The sequence below is a fragment of the Pelodiscus sinensis genome, chromosome 2, assembly GCF_052426305.1.
Source record: "Pelodiscus sinensis isolate ZL-2025 chromosome 2, ASM5242630v1, whole genome shotgun sequence".
Lineage (NCBI taxonomy): Eukaryota > Metazoa > Chordata > Testudines > Trionychidae > Pelodiscus > Pelodiscus sinensis.
Window position 1 is genome coordinate 242,488,680 of NC_143053.1, and position 25,360 is coordinate 242,514,039.

The following is a 25,360-nucleotide window of genomic DNA, read 5'->3' on the forward strand; positions in this document are numbered from 1 at the left end:
GTGAACGCACAGCCAAAGGCAGCAACATTCATTACCAACACTGAAAGTTAACTTGGTAAATATTCCCCTGCCCTGTAGCAGAAATATTTGCTGAGACCATTCTGTTATGATCAGGCATTGCCCATTCTCCCAGCTAACCAAACATCCTGCAGCCCTTGAAGCAGAGGGTGCATTGTTGGCTGGAGCTGCAGGATACCAGTGGCCCTGCACTAGGTAAGAAAACCACCCCCCAGATTTAGGAAGGACTGTGGGGTCCACTAAGTCTTTTCTACTGTGCACTTAAAGGTACTCCCCTTTCCTGCCCTGGAGCCGACACTGCTGCTGAAGCTCAGATAAGAGCTTAGTCCTCTCAGTATTACAGCAAACTGCCCAGGGTGTGTCATGCAACTTCTTAAGAATGATATGTGTAGTCTCTCTCCTCCCGCCTCCCCCCAATACATCCACCCCGAAGCCAGTATTTGGAATCCTCAGAAAAAAACTTCTGAAACGATGCGTCAACTATTATTACCTCTTCTTACTATAACATACCAGCAGAAACCATTGGTACTCACCATTTGAAAGCATCCCAGAATGTAGCACGGAGATTTCTCCAGAAACAAATTCCCAAATGGAATGATTTTCAAAATCCCCCAGAGTAGCTGTGTATTCCAAGTAACCCTGTGGTGTTAATTTGAACGGCTTGCTTATGGAAGGTGCATTACCATCAGAACGTGAAAGTATTTCTAGTTTTAGCAATCTTACCTGTTTTAAGTATAGGGAGCATACTATCTAAAACTAGCATTTACTTTAAGTGTTCCCACTGCAGTATGTCCACCATAAGTACAAAGCTACATTACCATGTTCGTTGTTGCTAAAGAAATCATTCCTCACGGGTACTTGGACTGTCTTATGGCCACAAAGCCTCCATTTTTTTAGTACCCTAAAACTTAATTTAGGGATAACCATTTTGTCACCAGTTAAAAATGATAAAGAATAAGGAGAATTGTCTTTATTTTTAAATATTAGTAACACTGCACAAAACAATTAAGTGGTACTTTCAAGTGACAAACAAAAAACAGCCTGTTCTCAATCTTAAATTTCAGATAAACCTAATTTAAGTAGCTTAACAATCTGCATAAGGTTACATTTTCCTTATTCAAACATTATATGCTAAACCATCCAAATAGTGTGGATTACCAAGATTTCTTATATTTTAACATTCTACAACAGCAGATTTTATTTTTTCTGCAAATACCAAAGATGAGTGAATTTCTCTAAGAAATTTGGGTTTCCAACAGTGTCAGGTTTAGAGTCAGTTACATCACCAACATACTGACAAAAGGAGCCAAGACAAAAGAACAAAACAAAAACATGGCTGATAATTACTATTTATAGGTTGAAAAGTACAGGCAGCACACTGGCAAGGAACATGCAGGGAAGCAGTTAAGACAACAGAAGGATTCTACTGAGAGCTCAATTAAAAGATTAGGAGAAGCAGTATATCATGCACATGAAACAGTTATAGGAAACAATCATGGCATACTCAAAATATTGCTTTTAAAGTGAAGGAAATGTTTCCAAATTAAAAGTTTAGTCCTGCAATATAACTGTGTATATTACTTTCCTCTTGTGTGACTGATACTCTGCATATACATGTCTACAAATAATTACTTGGCAGAATCATATGGAATCTGAAAATATGTTCAGGATCTGAAATCCACTCAGCAGAAACTAAGTGTAAATTTAAAATAACTTTTAGATAATTTATCTGGAGAGACTTTTGATGAAAAACACTAGCAATTATTTCAGCAATTCACCAGGAGTCTACCATGCATAACAAATCAGTATGAATATTTACATGATATCAGAATCACAATGGCTTTCTTAAATCACCAGATACAACTTTACAATACAACATACATGTGACAGCATATTTAATTATCATAACCATTGTTATCTGCCTAAGTTAGAAAAAAATTAACAAAATCCAATTATGAAGTTTGCATTCTTACTACTAGATTGATTCTTAAACCAAGTTTCTAAAGGCTTAATCCTACTCCCACTGAAGTCAATGGCAAAGCTTACTGATTTCTATAGGAACAGGATCTAGCTTTAACTCAGGTATTTCAACCCACTGAGGATAGTAGACAGAGACATTGTTACAACCCCTTATATCCTAGAGGAAAACACTAGACTACAAGTAGATCTAGTTGCCAGGAAGATCGATAAGTGATTCTGTAAGATTTTTCCAAACTTCAAATACAATGCACCTCTAACCAAGACTAGCCTACTTCAAAGTCCCCAATCTGACCGGCAAAAAAGCCACTGTGCTGCTAAAGGGTAATACAGTGCAATTTTAGTTTAGTTTTAAACACGAGGCATCTTCCTTACTAACAGTGGATACAATCGAAAAAAATATACACAAAAATGTGCTCAGATGTAAGGATAACATATGGTGTCATTGTCAAGGTACTGAGTATCGGTGAAGTCCATTTTAGTGAATCCCTTTGGTTGGCTTCTTCTTCTTCTGTTCCTCTCTCTGCTTCTGCTTCCTCCTCTTGCTGCCTTCTTTGTGTCCTGAGGAGATATGGCTGGTAAAACACTATTCAAAATACTCAATTGACTTTTCCTTTATAAATGCACACATTCTCTGAATGGTTTAGATATTCCTTCAAGATGACTTGGTCTAATTTGGTTTGTTTCTTTAGTGACCAGTTTGACACAGTCTAATGCAAAGCTAAGGAAGAAAAAGCTTCAGTATCTTTGAAGTTTGGAAAGATGCAATAAAAACATTCACCAAAGGACTTCAAAGCCATTCAGGAAGATAACTTACAAAACAAAGAAAAAATAAATAAGCTTAGCAAATATGTAAACAATGTTACTGCCTGTTCACAGCAGCTGAAATTACCATAGTATTTGCATTACGTCTTCCTCATGCTAATGCCAGGTCCACTCTACAGAAGAAGGTTGGCTCAAGGTACACAATTCCAGCTACATAAAAAACATAGCTGGAGTTGACGTACCTTAAGCTAAGCTTCAACACTATCCTCACTGTGGGAGATCGATGGGAGAAATGGTCCCGTTGACCTCCCTTACTCCTCACAAGGAGTAGGCATACTGGCGCCAATGGGTGCGCCCTTCACATTCAATTTAGCAGTTGTTTACTAGACCTGCTAAATCAGATGCTGGAAGATCAACCACCGCCACAATGATCTTCCCACAAGTGGAGATGTAGCCTAAGGTTAGCAAATACTAATTCTGAGTAAATAAATGATATGCTAAATGAGCCCATTGCATTTGCTGAACTTCAGCCCTGTCCTGGCTTCATCAAGTAGTTAAGTTAGGCAGATTTATATTGTAAACCTTGAGCAAGAGGAAAAGGATTGAACTACTAATGAACTCAAGCAACTATGTAATTTAACTTCGGGGAGCATATGCAAATGAAAATTGTTTTTGCGGCACTATATTTTTTTTCCCATGGTTTTCCATCAGGTCATGTGATCACACTGCAGGAGCAACTCTAGCCATTGCATCAGTCAAGAGTGGAAATTATTTGGCTCAACTTCAAAATTGCCCCTCTAGAAGTTAGTGCCTGGGGCTGACTGCCCTGCTTGCCCACTCCTAGAACTGGCATTTCACATTTTCACACAGAACTAAGTGTTAACCACCATGCTTTACAACCTCTCTGTGGGCTCTATTTTTAAGTCCTCTCATAAGTAGAGCACAATTAAATCCATTGGAGTTTTGCCCACACCCCAACTGTGGTACTTAAAAGTAAGTTTCCAGCTCTTGGTCACCAGAACCACAGGATATTCTTTCGGGCCAAATTCACTTCATGGACAAGCTCATAGTTTTTGAATTCACCGGAGTTGCACCAATGGTGAGTTTGTTCCTTGGCTATTATTTCAGTTTTTATACTGTGTACAGCAGCATGATTTCATCATGTATGCTTAGTGACCATAGGATTTAAGAAACTGTGCTCCTTATTTAATAGATCAGCCATGTGCTCTTAGCCTGGGAAAGTTGAAGAGGAAACTACGTTTGCTGTGTAAGGGTAAAACACCCAGCAGTGTTCTGACTATAATTTAAAGAGATGCTGACAAGAGTCTTCCTATTCAAGTGCATCATGCCACCTTGATGTCCACAGATGCTGCCATTACAGAGGTGACTGAACATATGCTTACTATTAAAAATGAAACTGTCATTCATATTTTGCTTCATCTATTAAAAATAGCTCATTCTGAAAGTCAAGCCCTTCAACTGCACTTGACTGACAATTGGAAAAACTCCTTGAGTTGCCTTATATCTATCTGAATGCCCCAAGCTAGCAGCCCCTTTGGAATAGAGGGGAGAAGACAATGCGGAATAAAGTGGTCAGGTGAAGGATCTCCTATAAAAAAGAATCAGTTAGCAAAGGGCTGCATTCACAGGATTTTTCCTTTTAGTGAGAAAAAGCAAAATGAGTAGCACAATCAGCCACTCCAAACTAGTCAGTTTAATGACTACATTAGCAAAGATATTCTGAAAGGAACCATTACAGCCTAACGATTTTACACCCTTATTCTCATTTTTCCTTCACAAAAGACTGTCAGTAATTCAGAAGAGGCTTTCACATACAGGTGACAGCTGCTGAAGTTGATATTGCATTACATGGCTTTTAAAAAGCACGCATTCAAAAACACTGAAAGGAACCCTGTATCGCTTAACCAGGATGCAGCCAATGTAGTATAAATTAACTTCTTGTAAATGGACACAATATGCTTCATTACGTAAGTAACTGACCAAAACTAGCACTAAATGTTATAATAAAGAGGCACTAAGAAACTGGAAGACTGATGGCTAGTCTCTGGAATGATCTCTTGTGGGAAACAACGGAAGCCCTATCACATGACCCATATTAAACTCGACTTCCAAAACACTACAGCAAGGCCCACTCCTGGAAAGGCAGGCCTGATGGGTCTTCATCCCAGAAGCTTAGAAATGGAGAAGTAGTCCTTTTCCCACCAGCAATGCAGGCCAGAATCTCTGCTGGGATAAATCAGCATAGCTCAACAGTGAGTGGTATTAGGGTGATTTGCAGCAGCAGAGAATCTGAACTGAACAGGCAGAGGAATTCCTAGTGAGACATGGTGCTCAGCCCTTTAACTCTTATAGGAATAATCCCACTGACCTTTCCAATTGAAGCATATCTAGTAATCTTCAATGAGATGCTAGATTGCCCCCAAAGTCAATGGGAAACAAAGCTATTTGACTTACCAAGCAGTAGAATTTCACAGCTGGCAGGCAGATGACATATCGTGGTAAGATAATGACACTGCTGCTTCATTAATGTTAATGTTTGATTAATTCAAAATACTTGTCTCTGGAGAGTCAAAGACATGGTCAGAGGCCAAGGTAAAGCAAGAAGAGGAGAAGTCACACAATTAAGATTTGGTGAAACTGGCTCAGGGTTTTTACAGTCTCTCTTCCGTCAAATATTTTGTTTTGGGGCAAACGGGGGAGAGACGGAGGAACAAGGGGCAACAGAGATGTGAGAAAATTCTCACATACAGAAACTATCAGGTACTTTTTCTAAAAGTTAGGCATCGCAACACAGAGAGTACACAAGGCCAGGGAGGCTGTAAAGAAAGCTTGCAGATCTTCACAAAGCCTCAATATGCAGAAAATAGGCCTATTTAATACAGGTGGCAGCTACTAACTTGCCATTCTCTTGCTTTTATCATGCCCTGTCACAAACAGTGCCAGTTACATTATCTATAGTGCTTCACCTATCTGGAACTGTAGCCCATTCCTAGAATCTGGAAACCTGTGTTACATGCCACTACCTCCTCACCTGAACACCGCTGCTCTACAAAGCTTCCACCTAATGGAAGATTTCAAAAGACTGTGAACGCTGCTTTACCCTTAAAAGTCTACTTAAGTAAAACTGAAGCTATAGAGTTCAAACAACTTCCCCTGTCATAGAGCTCTTCTGGGACTTGGCAGCCCCTTTCCTTTAGTCTTTCCAGTGCCCTGGGTCCTCCTTTTAAATGGGCTTCAGAGCATGCAATGTTTCTGAATCTCCCAAGTGAATGGAACAGATCTATTTAGTCTAGGGCTTCAAAGCACACTATGCCCTTGGGAAACACAGAGGAGCGTATGGACAGTGTTTACCCAAAAAGTGCCCGGGAGACAGCGCTACTATCCAGCATCTCTGCAGTTCTCTTCACCAACACAGAATCAATGGGTATGGGGAGGCAAAAGTGGGAGATACTGTGTTAGGCCTGCAGATCAGTGGGATAGTGAGAGCAGCCCCATTCCTTCTCCCCTTGGCCTGCAAAAAGAAGAGTAGGAGCAAGTAGATTGGGAGGCAGCAATGAGGATCAATGAACTCAGCAGGCTAGTTTCACTGAGCATAACTAGCATGAAGTGCATCTCCTAGAGCAGTTTCTCTTCCTCTTCATGTCCCCCAGCTCATTGTGGTCAGCAGCAAAGAACACATCCTGATCTTTCATCATTGGCTTTATCACAGACTCCCAGAGAAGCAGGGGGTGGTGAATCAATCTTTCCTTGGCTCCTAGTTGGCAGCAATACTCCCTGGCTGCTGTTACAGCCTGCTTGAAGTATAGTAGCAGCTGCTCTCCTATGTGGGCAGAGGGTGGGCAGCTCAGCCAATGGATTCAGTCACTGGCTCACTGCCTTTAGGCCCAGATGGTACTATGCTCAGACTTTCATGAGGTAGAATCCCCCTGCCCAACCACTCCCCAAGAAGTGGAATAGCAAGGGCTCAGTTCAGTACTTGGGGCTTCCTAGGCTGACATGACTCTGGAGGGGATTAACCTATAGATAGATAATGTTTTCTATTATTTTGCTTTCACATATGTTTGATTATTTGACATCCAAACACATTAAGTGCTAGCAAAGTGTGATTTGAAGGTTACCATTAATTACTTGATATTCACACCTTCCTACAAGCCATTAGCCTCAGGCCTAAGTTATACCAGGAAAAAAAAAAAAACACAGGTCCAATTTGATTCTGAGAGACAGCGCAACACCAGGAGGGTGTTTAACCTTCAGCACAACACAAGCTATAGAAGGTCACTCTCTAATCTAATTCTTGCACCAAGTCCAGAACTTGGTTGAGCTGGAGTGTATCATTTAGGAAGACAACGATCTTATTCAAAGATTTCAACTGATATGGAATGAACCTCATCCCTTGGCAAATTGTTTCAATTGTTAACTACCCTCATGGCTCAAGTGCTGTACCTTATTTGTAACCTGAGTTTACCTTGCTTCATCATCCAGCCATTTCAAGTAATTTAGCATCACTGTTTAAATTAACAGGCTTTTAAGGACACAAAAACGCTTTAACTGCCTATTCAGACCTTCCCTTTACATTGTACTCCAAGGTACATGTTACCTACTCAGTCAGCCTCGCAGAACTTCCATGAAAATATGACCTAAACAAAGCCTATTTCCTACCTTTTGCAAAGCTGATAAGAACAGATACTACACACTACTAATGAAGAAACCCTGTCAATGTTTTTAATTCACCCTGGGTAAGCAGAATCTTGCAAGGCTACACAACTTAGGAAGCTCTATATGCACAAGAGATTCACCAACTTATTTCTCTACATGAGACAGTTGTGCAGGGGGATGCCACCACCCTCATAAGCAAAGAGCAGTGCCTGAAAGTAACTTTTTCTGAGCCAGGATGGGAAGCAGCAAGCCAGTACCAAATCCACTGGCCTATTTTCCCAACCTATATTCACACAGGAGTGCAGCTGCTACCATATCGCATTCAGGCATGCAGAGTATTCATTCTGCTCTATCCCTGCCTCTTAAGGATCCCTGGGCTGGGGCTCCATTCACATCATCTTCCACAGTCTCACTCTCACCTCCCAAGAAACCCAACAGCTCTGCTTATAGATTCACAGAAACCCAGTAACTCTTCTCATGCAGCTTGCCAAGCATTTTTTCCATCTATTGTACAGTCAAATCAAAACACTTTGGTAAATTCTAGAGTAATAAGTTGGGGAACTCTATATTATTTGGTAATTTTACTACTTAGGTATGTAATTCATGATATTTGCAAAGAAAGATTGCATTATGGATACAGTAAATTCTAGTAACTTGATTTCTCAGCTGAGGAATCCATGCCAGAATTAGATCAAGATTAGTTATGCTGGGTTTTTAAAAATGGTTTCCTTTTCAGTAATGCTAGCAGATGAAAATGGGTATCAAGTAATGAATGGATTAGGGTTTAAGATATAGGTTAATACAAGATACTTTATCACTCAAAAGGGAAAAACAAACTTTGCAGTATTAATTTACAAGTTAAGAACTTTTAATTTCTATGTATTAATTGAACACTAAACATTAAAACATTCAAACAATTTCACTAGGAAAAGTTCAAACTTGGATATATCTGGAAGGTATCTACACTATACAAATATCAAATGAACTTGTTCAAGTTAGAGCAGTTTGAGGTAAATGTGGTTTCAACATGGATTTTCTATATTCTAATATGCAGTTAACCCAACTATCCACTAAAATAATTAGTGATGAGAGATTTAACACATTTCTTTAGGAAAGCAACAAGGAGGTGATAAAAATCGGAGTGCAGATTTCTTCCATCCCAACACCTTTCACCCTAATTATGTTCAGTTTGTGTGACAAATTGTCCCACTGAATGGGAAATTAACCTTAAATTTCTCCCAGCCACACTTACCAGGGATTTTTTTTAAAAGGTTTGCAACAATCTTCCATGATGGCCACAAATTGAATCCCACTTTTAGCTTGAGCAAAAATGGTTAAATCATTTTACCTTAATCTTATTTTAGGTGTTGTGCTGCAGCAATGGTTGTCAAGCTGCGGTTTGTCTCCCAACTGGTAGCCTATGGATATTAGTTGGTGGTAGCACTGTTAACTCCACCTCCTCATTTCAAAGCTGATTGATGTCAATGGTACAGCTCATTGACTTCAATAGGCTTTGGATCGGGTTCTAAAACATGCCAACAGTACATTAGTTTCCTAATATTTTTCCATGAGAACATCTGATGTATTTTCCACCGTGATGTTTGGGATCCCAGACAGAGTGGAGATTATCTACATAATCAAGGACAGGAGGGACACCAGGTGCACACACAGTCCACTTCTTATCGTAAAGGCTCATTATGGAGCGGTTTATAACCAAGCAGTAAGAAATGCACTGACAAACTTCAAATAAAATGTTGAAATAGAGAAGGGTGGGAGTTGTTTGCTTTTTAACTTTGAATCCTACCACGTAAGCCTACAAAACAACTTCTTCAGTAACCAGTCTACTAGGGGAACAAGCAATAGGTGTAAAATGATTACAGAAGGACAGAGAAATCCTGAACCCCCTAAAGTCAATTGCAAAACTTGCTTTAATGGGGCCGGGATTCCCCCATACTACGTGTCCTTCCACCTGTTGAATAAATACAAAAAAGTGGCAAGGGATTGTGTGAGAGCTGATAAAGAGCCCGTATAGCAGAGAGCGACCAATTAGTCATGTTAGGTCTCTGTGCATATTTACTTACTTTAATTACAGATTAGGACCCATAGGGGCATAAGGAGATTTACTGATCAGAAAACACTATGTAAATGGTGTTAAGATGGTAATAAAAATTCAAATAATTTTTTTTTGTCAAATTTGAATATTGCTTAGAAAGTGTTCAAATGGTTTCCTCTAAATGCAATGGGAACTGAATTCCCTCAAAAGGACAGATCTAGGGCTTGGGGGGGGGGGAGGGGGGGCACAGACACAGGGGACAGTCACACAAATCAAACCCAGATCTTCAGCTCCAGGATTTGGTTCAGACTCATCCCTACAAGAATTTTTGCTACATCATATATACACACATTAAAGGCCAGATTCTGCAGTCCTTATGTAGGCAAAACTCCCAGGCTACATCTACACTTCCAGAATAGTTCATTCCAAAATAACTGTGAATAGTTATTTTGAAATAAGATATTTCAGAACACCACATCTACATTGCAGGGAAGCCTCAAAATTAGTCTGAGGCAGGCTTCCCTAATGTAGATGTGCTATGTCAATTTAGAGCCCTAGGCGGAGTATCTTAGAATGGCTCTGGTAAGGGGCTATTTTGAAATAGCAACAGTGGAGTGTCTACACGCCTTATTTCAAAATAGCTATTTTGGAATAGGCATTATTCTTCATAGAATGAGGTTTACAGAAGTCGGAATAAATTATTTCGAAACAGAATTGTTGTGTAGATGCTCGCATAGTTATTTCGGAATAACGGCTGTTATTCTGAAGTAACTTTGCTGTGTAGACACGCCCCCCCTCCCCGAGACTACTGGATCAAGAAAAGGTAGTTTCTCAAATATTCCCTCATTTGTGCTGATTTCCCAACCTAAAGCAGTCATGTGCTTGACATCTCTTGGGCTGCAGTGCAAGACAATGTCACAAGCAGAGGATCATAGGTGGAAAAACATGGCAGAGGAGGAACTTGAGAGGAAAGGGTTTTTGTCCATCAACGTTGATGAGCAAGGAAATAGGATCCGTAAATAGAAGTATTCCAGTCAACGTTTTTGGCCTTTCATGTATCATCACCACTTCTATTAGGCCCTATTAAAGTTAATTTGCTCCTGAAGGCAACACTGTTGAAAGTTATGACAGTTAGCCTGCTTCAACACTGCTGAAAAAGACCCTTTATTTGAGCCACTAAAATCCGCTGTCCTTAGAGTTAGCTGGAGATTTGCGAACCCAACAGGGGTTTTGCATGCTTGAGACCTGCAGAACCATATTCTATGCATGACAAAGGTCTCACTAGTCAGAAAAACTGAAGTTGTCGAATGGATTTTGTTGTCCAAGCTACAAAATGTGCTGAAGAGTGGGGAAATCTAATCAGATCTAGAATTTGATTGAGGACTAGATCACATGGTCAAAATTATGGCAGAAAGTAACAGTTGTTGGGATTCCTTATTTTCCTTTGGAGGCGGCTCAATGCCTAGCACTAAAAATCATTTCACATGACAAAGCACAATCCATGCAAAGTATCTTTGGTATATCCATACTACAACAGGGAGCGAAGCTCTCAGCCTGGACAGACAGACTTGTGCCAGCTTTGCTCATGCTAGCATCCTAAAAAAAAAAAAAAAGGAGCATGGATGTTGAGGTGCAAGTGGAGACTCAGGGAGATGGCTGGGCTGGAGTGCCACAGCAGCCACTTATACCATGCTAGCGCAAGTCTGTCTACTTGGGCTCGGAGGCTTGCTCACAGCTGTTGTGTAGACTGACTGTTCCCAGAATTCCAACTTCCAGAAACAATATTCAGTTGCTCAAGTCTGGACTTAAGTCTTATTTGGAGAGGGAAAACCCAACATTGTTTTTAAATAAATATGAAGAACACTTATTAGTTAAGGACTTTCCTGTCTTCAAAAGGCATTATGTTCTGCTCATTCCTACTGGATCATACTTCCATCCTCCTTTGGAGGATGTGCCTTATCCCTCCAGGACATTTGTGAATCTAGACTAAATTATGGAGCGCATCTAGTACAGAAAGAAACAAGACAAGCCAGTATGTGTTACCCGCTGGGGAGCTAGCTTTAAATCAGTATACAGCAGTGCTTTCTTTCTTGGGCTTTTGAAGTTTCCTTTTGACTGACTGAGTCGTTTTCTGTACATTTCTCATTAACCTTTATGTGCACACCTGAGGAATAAAAAGGGGTCTCCAGGCCGCTTGTAACCCGAGCTCTATCTTGTTCTTCCATCTCATCATTATGATAGGCATGTTTGGGGAAAGTGGCAGGCTTGTGGGACTTCAGGGGGCGGCTATTGGTAGACTGGAAAGGCAGGGCTTGTTGTCCTCTACGGCTGCACTCCTCGGCAAGAGCTTCCTCGTCTGCCACACCTGAAAAGCATACAAGTCAAGAGAAATGAGCTGGATGCACATCAAGGCTTTTAACTTAACCTGAAACTACTGGAAACCAGGCTGAAAGTCAGGAGCCACTAAGTTACACCCTGGTACTGACAGACTCAATCTGTCGTCTTGAGCAAGACTTTTAAACTCTTCATACATCAGTGTCTCCATGGGGAAGACAGGGATAATATTTCTGTCTACCACCTAGCCATGTTACTGCTCTATGAGCTACTGCACAAAGTCTGGAAATGTCCCCTTCTATCCCTCCCCTGCCAGTTTTACCACAAAGGTTCCACCATAACAAAAGTTACCCTGCCAGATTCTGGCAGACAATCAAGCTACTGGTGCCCAATTGTGTCAGTCTTCCTGAGCAGCAGCGCACACAAACCGAGCCCTTCCGTACTGAATTTATTTTTTAATGTTGCAACTCAAAAGGCCCTCCCACTCCTGCTCTAATGGAAGCTCCACAGACAGGGTAAGTGCCATCTATCGCCAAGAAAGAAAGAGTCCAGTCAGGCTGACTCTAGGACAGAGGGTGAATTTGGGTCTTAGGAGGGAATGGAGCAGCAACTCTGAAACTAGAGAATGAAAAGTAAGAGGAAAGATCATCTGGAGGGAGGAAATAGGGTTGAAGAGGAAAAAGTGGGAAGAAAGATCTTGCAGGGTCCACTGCAGGAAGGGGCTGCTCCAGCCTGACTGGAATAGCCTTCTGCCTGTAGTGGGCTTGGCCTGGTGCACCACAGGCAGCTCCAGCCCAGCCATGGTAGGCAGGGAGGCAGCCTTTCTGGTCCATCTGGCTAGAGTGGCTCCCTGGACTGCCCCTGTCTAATCGGTCAACAAGTTAAACAATGTTTTAACCTGTTAGCTAGTTAAATGGGATTTTACATCCTTAATGCGCCCGTCTGCACTCCCCCCCCCCCACACAGAGAAAAAACATGATGGAAATCAAATTAAAAATTCATGAAAATATATCAGAAAATCTCCCATAGTGGTGGGACTTGAAGTAAATTTGCTTTGCTTCAGGAGCTGTGACATCTATGCAATAAAGCAGAGAATTCAGCTCCTTTTGCTGGAGCTACCAGATGAAGCAACATTAGCAGTAAACACACCAAAAGGAAACTGGAGGAAAAAATCTTCAAGCACAGGAGGGAAAAGATACAGAAAAGCTAACAATCTATAATGGAAAAGAAAGCAGAGAACTTGAATTAGATACAGTTACCTAACAGGGAAAATACTGAAGGAAAACAAAGGTGAATAGGTGAACAAAGAGGTATTTTGTTGAAGTTTTATTAATCCAATTATTCATCACTTAATAGTTGAAAAATAGTGACGTATTCTATGCATCAAAACTGGTGTACCATATTCTAAGTTTTTTCAATATGGTTTCCTGCATCAGCTGTATAGGAATGGGTGTGTTGCATTAGTTAATGTCTGGAAAATGCTTTGAAGATGGAAAAGCACTAGTTATACAATAAGCAAGAACAGTAATCCACAGTCAGTTGTTATTCAGTTATCTAAGCAACTCTTGCGCTTTAAAATGGCTTTGGGATACTTTCACATGGAACGATTATTGTTCTTTTTAACTTGTCATTGTATATGGAGTGTTACTTTTTAGGGAGGGCAGGAAAGAGCTGGGGTGTAATTTTTACTCGTTTCACAGGACAATTCAGCATTGAGTCACATACAACTAGAATTGAACTCACGTGGCAGCTGTGTTTATCATACTTGTATTTGAGTGAATTTAGCTTGCCAGCAGTTTTGAACATACACCACATTATTGCCAGGAATATTATAAAGATGGCAGAATTGATCTGTCTGTGCTGTACTATGTTTTGGTTAGGTCTAGGCTGCCTTCATAGATATTTACAAACTTTGCTGTCTTTGAAAGAGGCAAACAAGAGGAAGACACAGAAAAGAAGTTGTGTGAAAAAAAGATGGATCTTTCCACATGGGGGAGCAACCTGGCTGTGCCTGTTATTTGGACTGCAGAAGAATGTAATTGGCGAGCTGTTCCCCAACTTCTCCTGTGCTGACAATAGGAGATCCCCAACACTACGGCTTCACCTGACAAATTCAATAGCCTTGATCCCATGTGGAGCAGAGCACCTTCATCTACCATTGCTATGGAAAGCAACTGAGGGTACGTCTACACAGCAGTATTATTTTGGAATCATTGACATTCTGAAATAACATAGTCCACGTCTACACTACAAGCAGTTTTGTTATACTTGTAATTCAAAATAATGTTGAGCTGGAGGACTTCTTACTCTGACTCCTATAACCCTCATTTTACAAGGAGTAAGGGAAGTTGGAGGAAGAGTGTCGAAAGCCGAAATAAGCTATTTCAGCTTAAGCTACGCAATTGACGTAGCTGATGTTGCGTCGGTTATTTCGAGCTTAGCCCTGCTGTGTAAACATACCCTGAGTGTCCTCTGCACTGAGCAGGATCAGAGCCAATAGCCAAACAAAGATTTAATTCAAATCTTTAGCTTCTCGCATAAGTCCTTGTGAAGGGATTAATGTCCATGTTATTATTTGAGATGCTGCTGTCTACATAGCACTTGGCTCAGGCACTTCTCACACATGTATCAATCCCATTACACCAGGCCAGCTAAGAGGAATGAATCCTTTTATAAAAAATGTTAAGAATAGAAATCCAACTTGGTGGGAAAGACCCATGTACTCATTAAGTGATCATGGCAGATCAAGGGTGTTGATTTCCCAAATTACTTGGGGAAGTCAGTAAATGATTCCTTCCCTCCTACAAGAACAGACTACTCAGCTCTTCCTTTGATGTACATCAAAGTTCTCCAGCGCACATTTACAATTTATATCCGAGAGCAGACGCACACATTAGAGATGTGCATTACTCATTAATTGTAGGGGTTTTATGTTTGTGCCCCTTTCAGGAAAGGCTGCTTCATATCAGCTGAAATGAAATGGGCATGACTGTAAAAATGGAGGCAGGTGTTCAATTACCAAATGATATGCTACACGCATAGACTGAATTCACTGAACCATTCCAGCTAGGTCCCTGTCATATCCAGAATCCCAAAGTTTTTACTTTTAGTCAGCCAATATGAAGGAACAGTTTGAAAGGCATGGAATTCAGAGTACTGTGATCTCACTATGACTATGTCTAAAATATGGAGGTTTTCTGGAAAAAACTCTGCCCTGTCCAGAGAACGTGTGTCTGCTCTTCTGACTTTTTTTTTTTTTTTTGGGCAGAAGATCAGATGCGCTCTTTTGGAAGCCCTGTCTTCCACCTCTCACGAGGAAGAAGGGCTCTTCCAAAAGAGCATATACAGGCCAAATTTCGGAAAAGCCTCTTCTGAAAAAAAAAACCTATTAGCGAAAGGTACGCAAATTGTGCTCTACAATTTGTGTACCTTTTTCCGATAGATCAGGGTAGTGTAAACAGACTATGCGAGCAGTGCGCTCCTCAGAAACACCAACATGATTTTGCGCTCAGCCCCTTACACTCTAACTCCCCTATCCAGCGGTTACCCTTCCTTTTCCCTGCAGATCACTCCAGGAACTAGAGTCCAAGTCAGTTGGACTTTATGATTCTAACGCTTCTTGGCTCCAGGCTTGTGAAATAATATTTTACAGGTTAAAACTTAAGTGGACTAAAGTATGCTTGAAAGATGCCAAATGCCCTCAACTGCCACTGAATTCAATTACATTCTCAGCAAGAGACAGTTGTAGTCTATAGGGCTTTTATTTAATTCCACAGCAGATCCTCTTCCTAGGAGACCTCAGTTATACCAAGTGCTGAAGGACAGTGTTTAGTCAAAACTGCAGACTGGGATCCCAGAAATCTGGGTTTCTTGGACAAGTCACTTACTTTGTGCCCTCTCCCCCATCTGTAAAATTCTCTTTAGAGAATCTGTTTAGAATAAGTCATTTAGGAAGGACTGTCTTCAACGAGTTTACTGCCTAGTACTTTCAGATGCTATATTGTGATAGCATACATGAGAGGATTTCTCTAGTACTCATTTGGGTTAGGGAAAACTACATAGCCATACCAAGAGCACATGGGTGTGCTACTACAAATTGCCACAGCTCCACTGAAGCCATCCGATTTCTCAGCTATACTAGTTGCTGTGTACCAAAAGTTGCACACAGAAAATTTCCTAATAGCTGAGCTGCCAAAATTAAGTCAGCCACACAAGACAGGTTTCACCCTGTTTGAGGCTTATTGAGTGATTCAGCTGCACCTTAAGCAGAAAAAGGCTTAGCCTGCTGGAGAAAAAAAACAATTAAATATTTAGGCATTGTCAGCAAAGAGCAAACCCAGCAAGGGATGTTTTCAAATTAGCTGAAGCCCCTCTCTTGCCTAGAAGGGGATGACAACATGCACTAGAACAGTACAGCTCTGGATCTGGAATGCAGCAAGACAGCACCAGTTATGGAAATAAATACTTTAAACTTATTTACAAGCCCAGCTTATGATCCTGGAATTAAGGTTTCCTCAAGGAATTTTGATAGTGTTTCCTGCATCCCCTCCCAACAAAGGAGCTCACCTAAATGTAAGCGTAGGCCAAGCCTACGCTGGCACTTTTACAGCACTAACTTTCTGGTTCAGGGGTGTGAAAAAAACCCACACCCCTCCCTCAGAGCAGCAAGTTACAGCACTGTAAAGCACTAGTGTGAACCAGGCTACAGTATTGGGAGCCACATTCCCAGTGCTCTGAACAGTTTAAAGCTCAGCAAGGGGAGTAGCTAAGTGTAGACAAAGCTAGGGTTGCCAGGTGTCCAGTTTTGAACTGCACAGTCCAGTATTTGAGCTTTCTGTTCAGGACACAAATTGAGAAAATATAAATGTACTTTCCAAAGTAGACTGTGATGTAATGTCAAGCATGTCCGGTATTTTTGTTGAAACCATCTGGCAACCCTAGACAAAGCCCTAATTTAGTGAGTACTTTATGACAAGAAATTGCATTTCCTTATATCCTGACAAGTGCAGAGGTTCTCAAACGGTACATCAGGACCTCAAAGTGGGGTCCTAGGCCCCAGCAAGTCTGAAGCCTAAGTGAGTTTAGGTTACATGCTTCCCACTCAGGGCAGAAGCCCTTGGGCTTCATCTTTGGCCCTGGGCAGGCTCAGTCTTTGATTTCCCACCCCCCCACCCCCAATCCTGGGGTGGCATACAGGTTGGACATCCCTGATCTGGTACCCTTTGGACCTGACTGGTCCCGAACCAGTGGATTTACCAAACTACAGGAGTTGAGGGCTCTGCCAGGAGCACTGGCCTCCAGGCTGGCTCCCCTCCTGGTTGTTGCCCTGCTCCTGGCCCCCTAGTGGTGGCCAGCCTGGCTGTGTTCCCTGCACCTGGTGGCATCTGGGCTACCGTCCTCTCCTGGCACCCAGTGGCTGCCAGATGTGTTTACTAGTATGTTTACCAGTCTAACCCTTAGAATCAATTATTCATTATTTTGACCTTTGGTCAAAATACTTAAATAGTTTAAGAATATACAGGTTTGGCTGTATAGTTAGAAGCACAGAATTGCTACTACAGAAAGGCTCTTGGTGCTTGTCATATCAGAAAAATTAGAACCACAAATATAATGTATTTGAAGCTCATCTAATTAGGGCCAAATTCTATCTTCTGTTATAGCTAGTTAAATCAACTCACTAAGCAGAATACGGTCTAATAAATTGTGGGAACAAGGTTCTGTGATCTAGAAGGGAAAAACCTTAAGAAGTTCATTTAACCAGCAGAGGGCAATATTGCATATCAAAAGGAAAACTCACATCTGTCAAAACAAAAAATAGCTGTCATGCCTTTTATTTAAAAATAAATATATTTGTATCCAGTAAGTATTACACTTAAAACAGAGATTCTTTCACTAAATAAAAACTTTCAATGGGGATGATGCTATTCAGGCACATGCTCATTTGCTTCTGAAAAACATTTCTTCCCCCATAACTCTTAAATTGAAAGTACTTAGTAATTAAGAGCTGAATCTGATAAGTAACATTTTATGCAGGTAGGCAGTGCATTAGCAGTTCTGTCCCTTCACATACTTCAGTTGAATAACCAACTTCATAAGAGCTTGACAAAAGGTTTTAGAAGAGCAAGGAAAAAAGCGTATTGAGTATGTCACTAAAAAGTGAATGATTATTGCACTTTAGTCTCTTCTGCATTAAGAAATTTGCAAACACACCTTCATTTAGAAGCCTCAGTAGAATAATTTTGGTTAAGGCATAAGACTCAGAGGCAGGAAACCTGGGCTAGAGACCGAGACAGATGTCCAAAGTGACACAGGATCTGTGCCTTAGTTCCTTGCTTACATCATGTGCATACTGTGAAATTAAGTCTCCATCATACTCATCCAGGAACACACCTGCAATCAACCCTGATGCCAACATCTATACAGGCAATATCACAGGACCTAACCACATAAAGCACCACATCAGAGGTTCATTTAACTGCACATCCACTAATGTGATTTATGCCATCAAATGCCAGCAATGCCCTTCTGCCATGTATATTGACCAAACTGGACAGTCTCTACAAGAAAGAATTAATGGACACAAATCAGATATCTATAAAGGCAGCACACAAATCTGTTGGGGATCTTTTTAACTTGCCCCAGCACTCATTAATAGATCTCAGTCACCATATTGTTTTTCAGGCCAATTTTACAGGCCAACTCTACAGGAAAGCCTTAGAACTTAATTTACAAGTTTGATTCCTGTAACAGAGGTATGAATAAAAACGGTGGCTAGATAGCCTGCTACATTCCACATCCTAATGACATAATTTTTCTTTGGTTTTTTATTACCTTCTTTACCAGCTTCAGGTAGCATGGACACACTTAATTGACTATTTCTTTCCCCTTTTCTTCTGTATTTTCTTTCTCTCCCCCCATTCCGTATTTAGAAACCGGACCTTGAATAACTCCATTCATCTGAAGACGTGGGTTGTGCCCACGAAAGCTCATGATACCATCTACATATTTTGTTACTCTCTAAAGGTGCGATTAGACTATTTGTTGTTTAAGTTTTTCCAGTTACAGACTAACTTGGCTACCCCCTGAAGCTTGTGAAATTAAGTTTATCTTCACAATGCACATTGAGGTCCTTGGACAGAAGGTGATAGAAAATTTAGATAAAATTGTCATGTCCCTAGGCTCTGTGGACTAAAGTTTAGAAATAGGCCTCATTTAGCAGCCATATCTAAACAGAGAATAAATATATATTTATGACTACAGAAATTACATGGGATTATATATTCTCATTTCCTAACTGAGAGATTGTCCCAGCTTCAACACACAACATACATTATAATTCTTTTAAAGGGAAGGTTAAATTCCCCTCTACATATCCACATTTTAAAAAGGCAAGATTAGTATGAGCACTAACTAATCATGACTGGACTTGAAATTCCTGTAATGAAGCAGCACAATTTTACTTGCACAAAATTATGTAAATATGCAACACCTGCATTGGCAGAGAAACCTTAAAGGCATTGCACCATTTATTTCCTTTTCAGTGCGAAATAATGACACAGTAAAATTACCTAAGCTGAAAGGGAGTTTATTCCTATATCGAACGATTAACATATGCTTGTTATTTTCTTACACTGTTGGTAATGTAACATCCTGTCTTGAGCAATAATAGTGCAGAAATTTATTTTTTAAGCATGGAAAGTACATACTCTTAGTATTAATGCTGTCAGGAGCAGGTACACAGTATGACACATGAGACAGAATGCACCAATTCATAACTAAACCAACAGTTATGCTGAGCCTCAGAAATTACAGAGCATCATAAAAGTACTTTAAAATGAAAAGATTATTTTTCCCTCCACCTTACTTATGTTCTTCCAGTGGTGCCCAATACATCTAAGCACCTTTGTTTAACATATTAATGTTCCTCAAGAGTTACAGAAATAACATGACCCATTAAAAGAACTCAGTGTGGGCTTCTCTGTCTGTTTGTAGAAATGGGGTCAAAACTAGAACTCTTTATTCAGGTATGGCCCCGGGAGATTTCACTCTTAACTACTGCTGGGAATGAAGTGACCAATAAGACTTTTTTTATAAAAAAAAACAAAAAAAAAACAAAGAACATCCAGTTTTTCCTATCTAGTTATTTTTCCATCACTCTTAACAGTGCTACACAGGCACATTGAAAGGTGGACATCTCCCACTCAGGAGTACCTCTGATCCGGATAAGATCAAAAGTCCATGAGAACATAGTGGCTGCTGTAAAAATAGGGCTACAAATCAAAGAGAAAATAAAATTCCTAAAGGAACAAAGCTCGTTTTGCAAGCACAATTTAAAGCAATCTGAATATAAAGCTTTCCAAGGTACTGTTCATAGATATTTATATTAATAGTGGGATTTTTTTTGAGCAGTTAACTTCATTAAATAACTTAAAGACTTGGCTTGGTTAATTTGAGATTCTGCCATTCTGTTGACACTTGATAAAAAATAATTAGTACACAAGATGCAGAGTGGTGGATCTACAACCCATGAGCCTTGATTAACTCAAGGCACTAAGCACAAAATACCATCCGATGAGAGTTCTAGAATCAGTTAGCTCGATGAAACATTATGGGGCTTAGTGTTGCCCTAGAAATGTTAGCAGTTATCATTGTCCACTGTCTTCTCTTAAATGGGAAGCACATACGAGTTGCTCCGAGACAGGACAGAACAGAACTTTAGCAGTATAAATATCCTTTGGAAGTGCCAAGATTTATCTGAAATCAGAACTTTTAAAAGTTAATTTCAAACAAATCAGATCTATTAGTACAGCTTATTTGAGTAGACAACTTTTTTCATTGAAAAAATTACCAGAGCAGTCCTAGATTACTGTACACCGAAATCCCAAATTGATTCTTCTGCTCCCCTCTTGAAAGCCACTTTAAAATACATATATCTGGCAGATGAGGGCACAAACAGAAAGCAAACCACGTGAAGAATAGAGATACCCTGAAATTTACAGAGACAAAATTGTATCAAGGCCAATTTTTTTAATTTCTGATGTTGGGTGCTAAAATTGAACCAAATTTTCAGAGTTGCTACACACCTACAGGTTCCCTCGACTTCAAACGGGACCAAAGCAAACCCTAGTTTCCTCTAAAATTTGGAACTCACAAAGTGATTCCCCCTGAAAAAAGTACCCCCCTCCCAAGGCCATTAAGTTTTAGGGCTAACACTTCAAACAGATGCATGGAAAAAGACTGCTCAGGGTATACAACTGTAAAGCATATTGTGCAAGTTATTTTGATTAATAATTGCTATGTCTGTTTTTTTAAAATTCAAGGACATACTATAATACTGCAGCAAAGCTCACCAGAATGAAGAGTTACATAATCCACTTAAGTACATGCTCTGCAGATTTCTGCCACACTCAATGGAAGCTAAGTTTTCATTCAATCTTCGTAGAAAAATGTAGCTTTGTGTTAGGCGGACAAATTAATGTGTCTTAAAAAAAATCCACACTGCACTCCTTGTTGTTTTTGCTTAAAAAAGACACTTGATATCTGATATGTCCATGTGAAATAAACAGCCATTTTAAAATCTGATAAAAATGCAATTATAGCTTCTTGGCCAAAAGGGCCTGAAATCATTCAGAAGCTATCCATGGAATGTTAGAGCAGCTGCTAAATCTGCACCATTATTTCTCATGGCAGCATTTCCACAAACTAACACACAGAATCCAAACAACGGTTTGCTTGCAAGAGCAATGTAATAAACCTTCCCATTTCCATGGAGCTCCTGTTCACTCTCTTTGTGGAAAACCCTTCACACATGAAACTCTTAAAGCACACAATTAAATTAATCTCCAGGCATTTATGTGATGCTCAGCAGTTACTGGTCTGGGTAGAGAGATATCAAAAGGCCTTCCTGTTTCTTGATCAATGTTCAATCCAGAAGCTTGCCCTCCCAGGTCTCACTCCATTCCTTCCACCAACAGAAATTTGCCCAATAAATACTATTAGTTCACCCATCCTGTTTCTCTACATCTCTTTTGGAAGGATCACCCTGCTTTCAATCCACACAACACTGCCATAGGAACTTAGACCTATCTAGGCCACTCTTTTCATCCACAGAAAGGGACTTCAACCACTCTGAATCCAGTTAATTTCATAAAATTGCTCTCTCATAGTGACCACCTTCCAAGCTTCTGACATGGGGACCTCAGGCAAGGAGTCACACCACATTAAATCCTCATCTATGCTGTAAGAATGCTGCTCAGACAAACTCCTTCTGCCATCAATCTTGCTCCATGTGCAACTGGGGTACCTTGGGAATTTCCCATTAGAGACAGAGCCAGGAAACCTTAGCAGTACGGGAATTCCAATGGCAATGCACCCACACTGTAGACTGAAGCAGGACTTTGACCACCACATATGAGCCAGCAGGGTGAGGGAAGTGGCTGAAGAAAATGTAGGAATGTTATTTGTAATCAGACAGGGAATGGAGAGATTGGCAGTTTTCCTTCACAACATTAAGTAACGAGAGGGAACAGCAGGGAATCTGGGACAACAAAAAAGGAGTGAAGAGTGATGAAGCAAGCACTGCTGTTCTATTTCTGTCATGGAAAGGCCATTGCTTCAGCATGGCTCAAGCACTGGGAAAGGGCAGGGCTCACTGCTTTTTGCTGAACAGAAACAAGGCAATCCTCCGCCCTTCAGGCTCAGAGCTGGCAATGGGCTCAGTCCTTTTATCTCTGACTTCATATCCAGCTACTCCCATGCCAGCTCATGCTGTTGCTACAGTCTTGACTTTCTGTAATGTTACAGAGAGGCAGGGAAACTCCCATTCTTTCCCCTTTGCTATCCCTCTCCTTTAACTGAGCAACTTACTCTGGTTAACTTTGCAGTAAACCCATCCTTTTCTTCACCTTATTGAGCAGCAATGAACTAATATAGAGAATACCAGAAACAGTGTGTTCACCTTAACAGACAGTATTTCTCAGCCAGCCAGCCAAATAAATTGCTCCTTAAAGACCAGACTCTGCACTGCAGTTGAACATAACTTGTGTTCACCTGCTTGCCACTAAGTATTTTTAAAAATAAACAGATACTGAATAATATATTAAAACAAATTTCCAACTGCTTTATACCATGAAAGTTAAACAATATGCTGTGCAAACACAAAAATCAGCACTACCATAGCACAGTACACTACTATAAATACAGTAAAAGTCAGGAAGGTCCTGTTCCTGCAACGTTCTCTCTGAGCAGGTAATAGCAGGATAAGATAAATGCTGCCTATTTCATTTGCCTCCAGTGTATATTATGCTACTGCTCGTGGTTTCCATCTGACAGCATCTGATAACATTGAAATAGTGCAGCCTACATTATAGAGATGCCAGTGGGTGAGTAGTAAATGAATCTGAATTTACTCTTCCATTGCCAAAGTTTACTAATCAGAGGCATCATCTCTGCTGATGCTTTCAAACAGGAAGAATATTTGGGTCTGATGCCCTCAAGCAGCTCTTAAGTTTACTGTGAGCACAAAAAGGAATTAAAACTTGCATTATGAAATGTAGTGGCCTGACTTGGCAAGGTCTTAGAGAACCACATGCAGTTATCAATCCTGTAAGAGCAGTCATAGTAGGTTTCAAAGAGGCTATTTTAGCTGTCCTTGTACAGAAGGAAGGTCTCTGAGATGAGGCATTGAGAGGGAGACCAAACATAAACCTGCATGTTTCCACTAATCAAGTACAGAGACTATTTTATTGATAGTCTGAAAACTCAAATGTGAAATTGCAAAACTATTATCTATGGTTTGTAACCTATCCCTTAAATCAGCTTCTGTACCCAATGATTGGAAGATAGCTAATGTAACGCCAATATTTTAAAAGGGGTCTAGAGGTGATCTCAGCAATTACAGACCGGTAAGTCTAATGTAAATACTGGGCAAATTAGTAGAAACAATAGTAAAGAATAAAATTGGCAGACACATAGAAGAACATAATGTGTTGGGCAAAAGTCAACATGGTTTCTGTAAAGGGAAATAATGGCTTATTAATCTATTAGAGTTCTTTGAAGGGGTCAAACAAACAAGGGGAATCCAGTAGATCTAGTGTGCTTAGATTTCCAGAAAGCCTTTGACATGGTTCCTCACCAAAGGCTCTTACGTAAATTAAGTTGTCATAGGATAAGAGGGAAGATCCTTTCATGGACTGAGAACTGGTTAAAAGACAGGAAACAAAGGGTAGGAATAAATGGTAAATTTTCAGAATGGAGAGGGGTAACTTATGGTGTTCTCTAAGGATCAGTCCTAGGACCAATCCTATTCAACTTATTCATAAATGATCCGGAGAAAGGGGTAAACAGAGGAGTGTCAAAATTTGCAGATGATACTAAACTGCTCAAGGAAGTTAAGACCAAAGCAGACTGAAGAATTTCAAAAAGATCTCACCAAACTAAGTGATTGGGCAAGAAAATGGCAAATGAAATTTAATGTGGATAAATGTAAAGTAATGCACCTTAGAAAAAATAACCCCAACTATACATATAATATGATGGGGGCTAATTTAGCTACAACTAATCAGAAAAGAGATCTTGGAGTCATCGTGGATAGTTCTCTGAAGACGTCCTAACAGTGTGCAGTAGCAGTCAAAAACGCAAATAGGATATTAGGAATCATTAAAAAAGGGAGAGATAATAAGATGGAGAATATCTTATTGCCCTTATATAAATCCATGGTACGCCCACATATTGAATACTGTGTACAGATGTGGTCTTCTCATCTCAAAAAAGATATACCGGCATTAGAAAAGGTTCAGAGAAGGGCAACCAAAACGATTAGGGGTTTGGAACAGGTCCCATGTGAAGAGAGATTAGAGACTAGGACTTTTCAGTTTAGAAAAGAGGAGACTAAGGGGGAATATGATAGCGGTATATAGAATCATGAGTGGTGTGGAGAAAGTGAATAAGGAAAAGCTATTTACTTGTTCACATAATATAAGAACTAGGGGCCACCAAATGAAACTAATAGGCAGCAGGTTTAAAACAAATAAAAGGAAGTTCTTCACACAGCACATAGGCAAGGAGTTCCACAGATTGACTAAGGAGGTTGTGAAGGCTCAGACAATAACAGGGTTTAAAAGAAAATTAAATAAATTCATGGATATTAAATCAATTAATGGCTATTAGCCAGCATGGGTAAGGAATGGTGTCCCTAGCCTCTATTTGTCAGAGGGTGGAGATGGACGGCAAGGGAGAGATTGCTTGATCTTTACCTGTTCGATTCACTCCCTCTGGAACACATGGCATTGGCCACTGTTGGCAGATAGGATACTGTGCTGATGGACCTTTGGTCTGATGTTCTTATGATAGGCCACTGCTTGAGTTTAAGAATAATAAACTGAAGCAAAATGTCTCATTGGACATTGTCAGATTGTGTCCAAAAGGAACATTTTCTCTTGACAGCAAAGGTGGTTTAAATTGCATTTTGATTAATATCCTGGAGACTCTTTGCAGCAAATTCGGTGGTTCTGGTGCATGGCTGCAGATACCGCCACA

The 25,360-nt window shown here is 40.3% G+C and overlaps 1 protein-coding gene across 3 annotated transcripts in view; it reads right to left on the bottom strand.

Annotated features, from left to right (window-relative positions):
- Nucleotides 1-973: 973 nt before the first annotated feature.
- The window catches only part of DNAJB6 (DnaJ heat shock protein family (Hsp40) member B6), a 99,126-nt gene continuing 74,739 nt past the window's right edge, over nucleotides 974-25,360 (bottom strand). For 2 of the 3 annotated variants that reach the window (XM_075922747.2, XM_075922746.2), the window contains exons 9-10: nucleotides 11,655-11,855; nucleotides 974-2,556 (exon numbers count right to left, since the gene is read on the bottom strand). In XM_075922747.2, the coding sequence (XP_075778862.2) occupies nucleotides 2,474-2,556; nucleotides 11,655-11,855 (284 nt within the window). In that variant the 3' untranslated portion in view covers nucleotides 974-2,473. The remainder of the gene's footprint in view (nucleotides 2,557-11,654; nucleotides 11,856-25,360) is intronic. The other variant, XM_075922748.2, reaches the window with a different exon arrangement.